Raw genomic sequence first — 12,966 nt, forward strand, 5'->3', positions numbered from 1 at the left:
CACACACACATGCACACACACACGCACACGCACACACACGTTTTTATATATGTAGATAATAACAGACTATCTCAATTAATATTATTTTTGATTGGCATCTCCTGACCGGACTATCAATAATATATCAGAATTTGCATAGTTGAGTTTGGCAAGGAGTTTTGCAATTCTTCTAAGCCAATATTCCTGCTTGGGAAAAAACAATCTTTTCCAGCAGTCCTGGGGGAAGACTGGCCTGCTTAGATTTGCAAGTCTGTAGAGCTTTTATTGAATCTATTAAATATTTTGCAGGAAGAGCCAGGTATCTCAGAAGGAATTAATGCTGCTTTGTGGGGTAAAGTCAGTTTGAAGGGTTGGGGACTTGTATTTCCAATCCAGCAGGGATCTGGCTGTGTTTCCATAGAAGGTGAAGTTCCTCACAGATGTGATTAAGCAGAAGGATCTATGCAATGACCAAGAATCATCTAGGACATTTACATGTTGCTTTTTATTTTGGGGAGAAACCCTCTGCAGTCTTCATTCTAATGAGTCTCTCACTATGCAAAGTTTGCATTTTGACTAAGGAAGTTACTTGGATGAGTAATGAAACATCTCAGTTTTCATAAACATTTTTCTAGTTGCCATGATAGATACATTTAGATGCATCTAGGATACTGCAATGTGCAGCCTCTGAGAACTGTTGGTTGTGTTCTCTGGTAGAAGAAATTATTTGTAAATCAGGACTGAACTGTGGTGCCCTTGGTGCTCTCTGAGCTTGGATGTTTTCTTCTACCTACCTACCAACTAGGTAACCTCATCATGGCTAGAAAGGACTGGTGCTAGGCTCCCTTCTACCACTGATCCGGTTACCTAGTTGGGTAATGAAATGTCTGCAATAAATCAACCAAGCTCAGAGAGCACCAAGGCCCCCTGTGTCCTCTGGGATGATTTAGCTAAGGTGTACATGAAGTTGAACCAACCTGAGAGAAGAGATCTACTTCATTGTGCCAAACCTTTAATGAAATCTTGATTAAGCCATATACCATATGCGTCTTCTGCATGATCCATGTGCATATAAGCTGCAGCCGGCTCTAGCGTTTGGAGACATTGGTTTCCCTCCCAATCTAGCGAAAATATACCTTTCATGAAAGGTTATTTAGTTAATGGTAAATGTAGCGCTGTAAAGAATAGCTCCACGCTGACAGTTCTGTAATTAACTCTTGTCAACGGCGCTGTAGTGTGTAGCTGTTTGGTAGGCAACATGCACATAAATAATGCGTGACATTCAAGCTTTGTAAAATGAAATGTTATTGACACGCTTGGAAGATGTCCATGCACAAGATTTTGCTTTTACAAGATTTGCCATACAATAAAGCCAGCGAGGAAATAAAGGGAGGGAGCTAGTAGGTGTGTGATGCAAATGGCATTAAATGCAAAACCTCAACTGTGTGACATTAAATTATATCTTAATGAAGTTATACAAATGCCCTTTGTGCTTGTTAAATGAAGCCAGTCCGCCCAGTTGTAGCCTGTGCTTTTGTCCAGGAGGCGTGTATGGAACATGTTAGATTCATGCTATTAAATTTGTGAAGGGGGCTCCAGGTTTTGGCAGCCAGGCCTCATTTTATTCATTTTATTTCACTAAGTGTTCTTCTTTGTATAGAAAGTTGCGTAGAAGTCTTCAGACTAAAACCAGATCTATTTTCAATTCTCTGAAAATTTAAATTAACATGTTTCACATCTAGAATTCACCTTTATTTTGCAGCATTATCAATGCTATCTTCACCTGCCCTGAACTCATACTATACTTAAGAATGAGATTAAGCAGTGCTCAAATTAGTTTATTGTCCAGTAATAAATGTTTTCTGCAGAACTATTACTGTAAAAACTCTCCGTGAACATTCTCTAATTTTTAATCAACTTCCTTGATCCTTCAGATAACTTAAACTAAGAACTAAAAACTACTGGAGTGGGGCATATTACAAAAACTAATAAGTACACAAAGAAAACTGAGAATTGTGATTTAGATCAAGCGTGGACATCAAAAAGGTCATTGTAAGAATTTCCTCTCCTCCTAACTTAAGAAAGTGAAGACTCTTGAAATGAAATATTTCAAAAATAACCTTTTATTAAGCAGAAGTGACAGCAATGGATTCAAAGCAGCATCTGAATACCCTCAGGTAAGACAAGTAGAATTAAAGCAGTAGAAACTCCCCAGTGGTGGGTTCCGGATCCTGTTGCAACTGGTACGGTGCAACGGGCCCCAGCATTCCACACATGAACGTGTGCAGCACGCACACACACATACACAGCACACACATGCATCTTTACCTCTGCAATGCTCCTGCTGTCCGGTGGAGCATTGCATGGGGTCCGTACGCTACATACGCATAAGAGCCGAAGAGCTCAAATACAGGTAAGGAGCTTGGGCGGGCAGGTGGGCCCTCCAGAGCATCATACCAGAATGCTACCTGGTGCTCCTGGCAGGCACTGGTACACCCATACAAGGGCGTATCACCTGCAACTCATCACTGAGAGCCCCTCACTTTAGCCAGATGCAGATTTAGCCAATCCACAAGTGTGAAGATGTTACTTCACCAGCTGCCCTGAGAAGCAGAATAAGCATATGTTCCCATGGCTATCTTCCATTGGCTATCCAAGTGAAACAACCCACATGGCCATCCCTCCATACATTCCCCAAGAGAAGATCTCAGGACGCTTCGGCGCCAGGTTACAAGTTATAAAATACCAGTTGTCACAGGCAATACTAATGAATTGAATCCAAGCCCCCCACCTTTCTCCCAATTAAATGGCAGCATCACTTTTAGGGATCTGACAGTCACTGTCATTGCTTTAAGATAATTCTTATACCATCTCTTACACCAAAACTTCAAACAGAAGTCTTGAACTCATGTAACGGAAGAGGCCACAAAACCCTCAGAAGATCTTCTTGAGGCTTCATTGTTTTACTTATTAGAGAAGAAGGACTACGGCAACATAACTCTTTGTCACATATGTAATGTATTTACTCACCCTGTAAGTCAACATAAGCCAAAGACCTCTGATTTGAGTGATGTGTGATCACACCAGGTGGCAGCCCCCATCTGTCCTTTGTTGATTTCAAAATGGATAGAGTTAGATCTCTTGAGTGGGAGATTTTAAGAAAATCTTAAGGGAGTGAGTATGTTTTTACAAATGCAGGGAAAAGCCATGACAAGGCACTTCCATGTTGTTGCATAATTGTGTATATGGAGTCACCAGGGTTGAACTCAAGGGGATCTTATCTTTTTATTGTCCTCAAATGTGTCTCTGCAACATTTCATCGCATTCTGTTCCAGACACTCCCCTGACTTTCAAGAACAGATTTTTTAGGCAATTGTATTAATGGAGTACAATTAATGAGCTTTTTCATCCCAAGAAAAATAAGAGAACAGTCTGCTTGCTAAAATCTGCCGGAGGTACAACAAAGGGGAAATCAGCTGTCCATTTGTTTTATGTTTCTTTTTCCACTAGATCTGCAGAAATGTGGTGTTTGAGTGATTTTTAAGGGGAAGTAAATAAAAGCTGAAAAGTATGCACCCTCTGATGTGCAATCTGTCTCGAAGTTTTGCTTCTTTTATGGAAATGTTGCAGGCCATTAGTCCAGTGTGAAGAAGAGAGCCTTGGGAGGTTTTATGAAAAATGATTGTGTACACAAAGCATATGGGTGACTGAGCGATTTTTTATACACTCCAAAATATTTCTGTTTTTTTTTTAAAAAAAACTCGCAAGATATTTGGATAATGTGGGGCAAGATAAGTTCTTGGAACATCTTTTCTCAACCTGTTTCACTCCCAAGAGTTTTGTATTAGAAATTGGACACGCTGGGTAGGGCTTCTGAAAGTTATATTTAAATACATTTCAGGCTGTGGAATACTGAGCTAAGAGGTTCCGTCAGAATTCCAATGGATGCCTTAATTAAATCATGATCCCAGAGCCAAGCTTCAAAAGAAATCCAGTTATTTATTACAAGCTCTGGCCCCACGTAATTTACAGCCCAGGTATGACCCTGTCCCCCCCCCCCAGTGTATGTCATAAATCACATTCTCCAACGGAGCACTTTAGCGGGCTGTAGAGATCACACCCCTTTGGCTGTTGCAGGTAACCTGGGAGGCAACCTTGAGAAAGATATGCATGGAATGTGCTTCTAGTTGTGGCTGCCGTGCTGCTCCGTTCTCCCACCCCTTGCCTATGGCAACTTGAGAGCAGGCCAGGGATGCTTTGTGAGTTGATATTACATTTGAAACAAGCATGACCATGCTTGCTAGATACAAGTGCCTTGACTTATGACTGCAATTGGGACCAGAATTTCCATTGCTAACCAAGTTGTACCTGCAAACCTTTTTTTTTTTTTTGCAAACCTCAGTGCCAGCAAACCTTTTCTGCCAGACTTGTTAAGCATTGAACTGCAATTGTTAACTGACTCACACTTAAGTTGTTAAGCAAATCTGGTTTCCCCATTAACTTTGCTTTTTAGGCTGGGAATGTCTCAAATACTGATCACATGACCCAGGGATACAATCATCATAAATACATGCCCACTGTCATCAGCCTGAATTGTGATGACTTGTCGCAATGATTGTAAATGAGAGGACCAGTCAAAAGTCACTTTTTTCCAGTGCTGTTGTAACTTCGAACAGTGGCTAAATGAATAGTTGTAAATCAGGGGCTGCCTGTATGCACAATTTCTTGTTTTTCCACATGTTCAAGGTTGCCTTAGGTTTGAAGTAGTAGGGCTATTTTGGCAAAAAAGGGAAGAGATGCTGAGAGTGCCTGGGTTTTATGCCCTCTCTGGGCTTTTGAATTTGAGCTTGTATTCTGATTGGTTGTCAGACTCCCATGGGGCCATGCAGGGACAACTCTGTCCTGAGTCCCAACCTTGGTTGAGCCTTGCTGGGTGATGATGTAATGAAAGGGCTTTGGGATTCTTATTATGGCTCTGCCTGAAGGAGGTAGATCTTTATTATGTAGAATAAATGGCTTAGGCCTTAAAGGCCCATTGACAAAGGTGGGGTGTGTGCTGAGTTTCTTTTCATATTTCCTAAAATATTTCATTTTTCTAGGAGAGGGGTGGGTACTAACTTCCTACAGTGTGTAGGAAGTCTTCGACTGAACAATGGTAGCAAGAGATCCTGAACTGCCAAATAAAGAACAAAGCCAGAGAAATGGAACAGAGCAAGAAACAACAGAACAGTCAGATAGAAGTTTAGCAAGGGAAAAGCTGGAGAATTCTGCTTGTTGTGCATATTGAAGTAGCACCAAACTTTAATTCCCAGACTGCCTATGGATAATCTTTGGGTAATCTGTGAAAATCACTCCAGGATGGGAAAACAAGGCATACAAAAATTCATAGGTTGAGAGAAAAGGCGTTAGAAAAGAAATAATTATTTCTTATATTTTTATATTATATTTTAAAATATGCTGCACATGTAGGAGAAAACGCAAAGCAATGTAAAGTGTATTGTGTGTGCTTCTTTTCAGTGGCAAAGCATTCAATGGGATTATGGGGAATAAAATAATGTGAAACAATACAAGGAAGAAAATGATCTGTCCCTCCCTAACTGGAAATAAGAAATATTCTGTTCCACATCCACCCCTACTCCATTCTCTTTCCTTAGCCAAGTCTCTTTGGGGCAACTTTATCTGGTTTAACGGATGTCTTGTCAGAGTTATGGAGATAAATTGCTCAAAATCTGCTTGGATGTCTTGAAATATAGTTAGATGAGCTCCAGGGAATTGGTACCGGTCCTAGGAAGGCAGCTACTCTACAATTTGTGCAACATGCTGGATAAATTCTCTGATTAGCACTTCACTTTAGGTACATAAAAGGGTGTAAAAGTGTCAGCTCCTTGCTGAAGCATTGATTAATTCCTGCATTAGGTGTGGGCTTGCATAATGCTTGGAGAATGGGATCCTTTTAGTGTTTGAACTAAAGCGGTAGCAGAATTTCACCTGCGGAAGCCAAAGCCACTCTGTGGCATTGACTCCATTAGAAAAAGGTTGATTTTATTTATTTAGTTAGTTGGTCAAACATGTATGAGACAACAGGTATAAGTATAAACATGGACATGAACACAGGAAATGGGTACGAATAAATGGGGACAATAGGACTGGGACGGTAGGCACGCTGGTGCACTTATGCACGCCCCCTTACACCTTCTTAAGAATGGGGTGAGGTCCATGGTAGACAGTCTAAGGTTAAAGTTATGGGGGTTTGAGGATGTAACAACAGAGTCAGGTAGAGCATTCCAGGCATTGACCACTCTATTGCTGTAGTTGTATTTTCTGCAATCACGTTTGGAGCGGTTTACCTTGAATTTGTATCTTTTGTTTGCTCATGTATTATTGCAGAAGCTGAAGTAGTCATTGACAGGTAGGATGTTGTAGCAGACAATTTTGTGTATTATGCTTAGGTCAGACCTTAATCGGCGTAGTTCTAGATTCTCCAAGCCCAATATTTCAAGCCTGGTGGTATAATAATCTTCTTGACTATTTTGGCAGATCTATTTAAAAAGTCCATCTTAAAAATAATAATTAAAGTGAGTGTGAGAAGATTGTGCTACAAATAAAAACAGTGTCTTATGTCTTTTTCTTCTAAACTGAGATTCCTGTTGGTTCTCTATAGCTTTATGACCTGTGTAATATCCTTTATCTATCTCCTAATTTACCTATTATATCTGCTAGAAATAAACTATTCTAAGCATATTGCAGCCCAGAGTATGTGTGGTTTTTGTAGTTCTACAGCATTTTATTTGAATTATTTATTCACTTGTTTTTCTCCCCCTATCTTTTCTCCCTCTCCAGGCTGTGGAAACTAACCTGGCTTCTAAAGATAGTCACTGGGTCTACGTAAATGAGGTAAGAAAATTACGCATTGATGGCATCTTCCATGGTTTCTTTTCTCCATCCAATTGTTTCTGGCCAAGTGTTTCTTCAGTTTTTCTGGCAGCAAACTATTGATGCTTTCCATAGTGATCTCAGTTCTCCACCCACTTCTCCAAATTGTAGCATATCCATTTTGAGCTCTCAGTGGGTGGGATAGAACCACCACTTCCCATGAATCTCCCATGTATGTCATTGGAGGCTGAATCTCCTATCTGGATCTGGCTGGTGGAGAAACTGTAGGAAGAGGTCCTACCAGTGCAGTGGTGAGTTCCAGATCCCGTTGCAACCAGTATGCTGCAACAGGGCCTGGTGTTCACCACGTGAATGTGCACAGCATGCACATGCATACTTACCGCACACGACGCTCCAACTGCTCGGCGGAGTACCACACAGGCACCATACGCTCCATGCGCATGCATGAAAGCCCCAATCAGTTCAAATAGCGGTAAGGAGAGCGGGTGGGCAGGCGGGCCCTCTGGAGCACCGTGCTGGAACGGTACCTGGTGCTCCCAGCAGGTACCGGTACGCCTGTGGGCGTGGCCATGGTGGGCATGACCTACTTGGCCTCCTGCACCATGGCAATGGGGGAGCATTTTCACCCTCCCCAGGCTCCGGAGGCTTTCCCTGAGCCTCCAGGAAGGAGAAAATGGCATACCCAGGGTTCCGGAGGCCCTCTGGAAGCCAGAAACAGGCCCGTTTTTGGACTTCCGGAAGGCCCGACTTTTGCCCTCCCAGATCCTCCGTGTGGCCCCTGCACTTACCTGGCATCCAAAATGGACTGCATCGAGACTCCTGGGAGGGGCGTGGTGGGGTGGGCATGGTGGAGTGGGTGGGGTCAGTGGGTCCTTCCAACTACTGGTGTGAACTGGCTGAATCCCACCACTGGCTTCCATCTATCTGAGGTACAATATGATGGGAGTTGAAATGAGCATTGTCTGTTAGAGTTCCTCTTTAGTAGAACTGATCTTCCAGAAATAAGGGTGATGACCTTGTTGTTATTGTTGTTGAGAAGATCTGTGAATGTATGATTCTTCAGAACTATTAATCAGTGGAATGGCTTTCCTTCAGAGGTTGTGAGTGCTCCATTACTGAAGGTTTTCAAGAAGAGGTTGGACAGACATTTTTCTGAACTGGTATAGGGTCTCCTGCTTGAGCAGTGGGTTGGACTAGAAGACCTCCAAAGTCCCTTCCAATTCTGTTATTCTCTTATTCTATTTGAGCTGGCATTCAATGATCGATATGGAATATGAATTTATTAATGTATAGATTGCAAGGAAGCTATTACGATTGTGTTCTCCTCTTGGATATTATTACTACGACATCAAATAGTGTATAATATATTAATTGCTACTTTAACCATCTGCTTAGCTTAGTTTTTTTAATTGCAGTGGCATGAAAGCTCATTTAATAAGATAAACTTTATTTAATTATTATGAACATCTCCCAACAAAAAGATGAATCATAGCATGTCCTTTGTTTTCATCTTTTTCACAAAACAAACTTTAGCTCCCGGTATCTTGTAATAAACTTTCATGCTGGTGGGGAGCTGACTGGCCATCAGATGTTCAGAAACTGTTATTTTTTCAAACATCTACACTGCTTTCCCCAAATCACTCCTTCCAAAGCTGATTCTTTGAGTTTTCATTCAGAATGGGAACTGCTGGGCAGCCATCCAAATTTTGAGAAGTTGGATCAAAAGAGCCCTTCTCATTATGGGGTGGTTATGTTTTGCTAGAATGAAGACAGCTTCCACTTTGATTTGTTTCTATTCGTCCTGCTGTTTGTCGTGTCTTTTTCCCTTTCTCCCACCACTTCAACATTTCTGTTGAAGCTAATACCACTTTATAATGCCCTGGTAACACCACACCTGGAACAGTGCATCCAGTTTTGATCAACATAATACAAAGAGATATTGAGACTGTAGAAAGAGTGTAGAGAAAAGCAACAAAGCTCATTAGGGGACTGAGGCTAAGACATATGAAGAATGATTGCAAGAACTGAATATGTCTAATATAATGAAAAGAAGGACTAGGGGTGACATGGTGTTTCAAATTTGAAGGTCTGTCACAGAGATTCTATTCTCCAAAGCACCAGAAGGCTAGACAAGAAGCAATGGATGGAAACTGATCAATGAGAGATCCAACCTAGAATTAAGGAAACATTTCCTGACAGTGAGAAAGAACAATTAAACATTGGAATGGCTTGTCTTCAGAAATTGTGGGTGCTCAATCACTGGAAGTTTCAAGAAAGGACAGGACAGTCATTTCTCCAGAATTGTACATCCTGCTTGAATAGGGGGTTGGACTAGAAGACCTCCAAGGTCCCTTACAACTCTATTATTCTGTTACTTTGGTACAGGCAGTTCAGAGAGAAAGAATGAATAGTAGCTCTGATCTTTCCAGGGGGTTGTTCTGGTTATTTAGAAGAAATCTCATTGTCTAAGTTATGAACATGGTGGTTGGATTGTGTTTTTGTAAGAAAAATATGTTTATTTCGTCATTCTAATGCATCTTATAGAGAAGTTTCATTCCAGAGGTCTTTGTTCGCTGTTTTGGCCTCCTTCATTTTTTTTTAGTAATCATTGGGGAAGAAGGCAGTCATACACCAAAAACTATAAATTGTTTTTGCCTGGTTAAAGATAACGTATGGAAATTAAAAGGCAGTGGTGGGTCTAAAATTGTTTTCTCCAAAAAGTCATTTTGAATCTTCTCCTGTCTCTGTGATGTTTATGGAACTGGTTCTTTCTGCTGGAACAGCTTGGTTTAAAAAAAAATCATGAAAACACACACAGAGGAACTGGGTATTTATACTTGCATAAATATAGTGTACTCTATAGCCTCTGCAACATTTATAGAGGGTTAGTGTATGCGTGATGTTGGGTTATGGAGATTTATTCTTGTCAAATGAAATGCAAGTGTAGGAGAGATGTGTGTTGCATGAGGATGTATACACAATCCTTCCTTCAGATTCATGATCGTGGATGGGAAAACATTTGTAAAGTTTACCTCTAAGCTACCAGTCAGCAGGTCATGAGGCAAGAATAAAATTAACTATCCATATACTATAGTAAAGTTTTAGGACAGGGTTACGGGTGAGTACTGAATGCAAATGGCTACATAACATCCAGGGAAAATCAGTTGCGAGCCAAGATTATTATATGGACTGTTTTAAATGCAGCTAAAACACCCTGCCAACAAAAGTGCGTGTAATCAAGGCTAGGGTTTTCCCAGTTGCAATGGATGGCTGTGAAAGTTGGACCATAAGGAAGGCTGAGCGCCAAAGAATGGAGGCCTTTGAACTTTGGTGCTGGAGAAGACTCCCGTGAATCCCTTGGACTGCAAGGTGATCCAACCTGTCAGTCCTAGAGGAGATCAACCCTGACATCTCTTTAGAAGACTGGATCCTGAAGAGCAAACTCAAATACTTTGGCCACCTAAGGAGAAGAAAGGACTCACTGGAGAAGAACCTAATGCTAGGAATGATTGAGGGCAAAAGAAGAAAGGGACGGCAGAGAATGAGGTGGCTGGATGGAGTCACCGAAGCAGTAGGCATGAGCTTAAATGGACTCTAGAGGACAGGAAGGCCTGGAGGAACATTGTCCCTGGGGTCGTGATGGGTCAGACACGACTTCGCAACTAACAACAACAAATGCAGATGACTTCAAGAGAACAATTAGATCATTTCATAAAGTCCAGAATGCCTCATTTTGAAATCAAAAGTGGAAATCCTGGACTTCCTTGCCTAAGAAAGATGCCTCTTAAAAAGCATCTTTGTGGAAAACCATCATCCGGATGACTGAGAATTTCCATTGACAAAAGTGGAAATTGATATCCTATTTTAAATAAATCATAAGCTAAATGTTATAAATATATAGTGACAATGTGATGGATTATTATTTTGGAATCTTCTTGGGATTCTGAGGAAGTCTGTTTTATGTCTGTCAGAGGCCAAATCTCATTTGAATTTGATTTGAGATCCATTGCATGAATTTCTGCAGATTGAAAAGTCCGTATGTATATGAAGGGCAGTGAGCCAATAGTATTTTCTGCTATGATTGTAAATTTAATCATGAATGTACAGAGGCAGTTGATGTGACTTCTGTCAAATTGTTGTTACCACTAAAAGATGATAAATATTTGTCTGTTTAGGAAGTTGTAGCAGAACACTAGTTTCTGTCAAACTTTGCCCGTGGGCTCATCTAAAGAGGACACCTCTTAATTGTACTTTGGAAAGCAGCATTTCTATGTTAATGTTAACAGTAGATCTACTTTTAAAATACTGTATTTTTTGCCCTATAAGACTCACTTTTTTACTCCAAAAAAGAGGGTGAAAATCTGGGTGCGTCTTATACGCCGAATGTAGCCACCTGGGTCATCTAAAAATGGGGCAGGCAAACACCAGTGAGGAAGAAAGCGATGACAATGACTGCGTGGATCTGTCCTTCCTCATTTCTGATAGCAGCGAAGAAGAGGAATTCTTGGGGTTCGAATAAAAACATTACAGCCTTATTTTTGTTACTTTAACTGTTTACTGACTTTACTGACTGTTAATGAGAGTAAAGATAGTTCTTAATATGTTACATGGTTGACATAAAATTGTTCTTAAACTGCTGTTAACTTTATACAGTTGATATAAAATATTTTACTACAGTATTTGGTTCAGAATCTTTTTTTTCTAGATTTTCCTCCTTTAAAATTGGGTGCGTCTTATATTCCGGAGCGTCTTATAGGGCGAAAAATACGGTATATCTCGCTAAGGAGTAAGCCAGCTTTCATTTCTTCTGCATAGATATTTCTATATTTTAAAAGGAAGATTTGGGATATAATTAACTGAGCAGCAGCTGGGATTTATGTACAGTCAAAAGCACAACAAATTGAAAGGACAAAGGGAGGCAGGATATGTGAGTGGCTTAATCTATAGAAAGTGTAATTATTGGTGTTTGCTATGCTTGAAAACAAGACATAAGTGAAAAGGAGGGAGGGAATTTAATAAACTTTAAATATAAGATGAGATAAAATTCTGCAAATGCATTTAGGTACATGTGAGTTGGCCTCAGCAAGGTCTTGCAAGATGCATTAAATCTTTGCCCCCCAAGGAAGAACAAATTAGATATTTATCCAATTTTGAGGCCATCCAACTCCTTAATAACTCTGGGTTGATTATGGGTTTTAAAAAAGAATAAAAATGTATAAAAATTACTGAGTTGGATCATGCTCCTAGATGCATTTTATCAAACTGTAATTGTGATCATTTTTGTGTGTGTAATTTTACATATTATACACTTGCAACCTAAACATAGATTGCTCTATTTGGATTTTACTCATGGATTCTTCTAGTTTTATAAATGTGTTTTAATTCTGTCTCAGTTTGTATTGATTGATTTCTTAAGATAGAGTTGTACTGTTCACAGCTGTCTCATGGACACCCTTCATTAGTCTTGGGATTATTTTTGTGTTTGTGCCTGTGTGTCTGTATCTGTGTCTGTGTCTGTGTTTGGTTTCAACTTGCTGTGGACTTTTGTCCATTGGCTGGACAAGTCCAACAGAAGTGGTTTGCTGTTGCTTACTTCTTTTTGGGCTGAAAGAAAATGACCGGTCCAATGTCACTCAGCTTCTTTTGTGCCTAACATGGGACTAGAAGCTGTGACTTGCTGAAGCTTTAACCACTACCCCCAGTGGTGGGACTCAGCCAGTTCCCACCTATTCAGGAGAACCGGTTGTTAGCTTTCTAAGCAGTTTGGAGAACTGGTTGTTTGAAGAAATCTCCTTTTGTTTTTTTTTCCCTTTACAGGGCTAATCCTGTAAGGAAGGCAGGAAGGAAACATTTTGGTGTTGTTTCTAGCCTAATTTTTACTGCCCTGCTGACAGAAACTGCCTCTCCGGTTAACCCTTATTACATTGTAACAGCTAAGGTGAAGCGCCGATCAACGTGAGTGACATTGAGTTGGTCACGCCCATGTGGTCACATGACCACCGAGCCACACCTACCCAGCTGGTCATTAGGGCAGAGAACCGGTTGTTAAATTATTTGAATCCCACCACTGACTACCCCAAATTAGCCCTTGTA

At 40.6% G+C, this 12,966-nt stretch overlaps 1 protein-coding gene across 4 annotated transcripts in view; it reads left to right on the top strand.

Moving 5' to 3' along the window:
- GRID1 (glutamate ionotropic receptor delta type subunit 1) overlaps positions 1-12,966 on the top strand; it is an 809,729-nt gene that overhangs the window by 651,341 nt on the left and 145,422 nt on the right. For all 4 annotated transcript variants that reach the window (XM_081956605.1, XM_081956606.1, XM_081956608.1 and 1 more), the window contains exon 5: positions 6,820-6,873. In XM_081956605.1, coding sequence (XP_081812731.1) covers positions 6,820-6,873 — 54 coding nt within the window. The remainder of the gene's footprint in view (positions 1-6,819; positions 6,874-12,966) is intronic.

The sequence above is a fragment of the Natrix helvetica genome (genome assembly GCF_964273705.1).
Source record: "Natrix helvetica genome assembly, chromosome: 5".
NCBI classification, from domain to species: Eukaryota; Metazoa; Chordata; class Lepidosauria; order Squamata; family Natricidae; genus Natrix; species Natrix helvetica.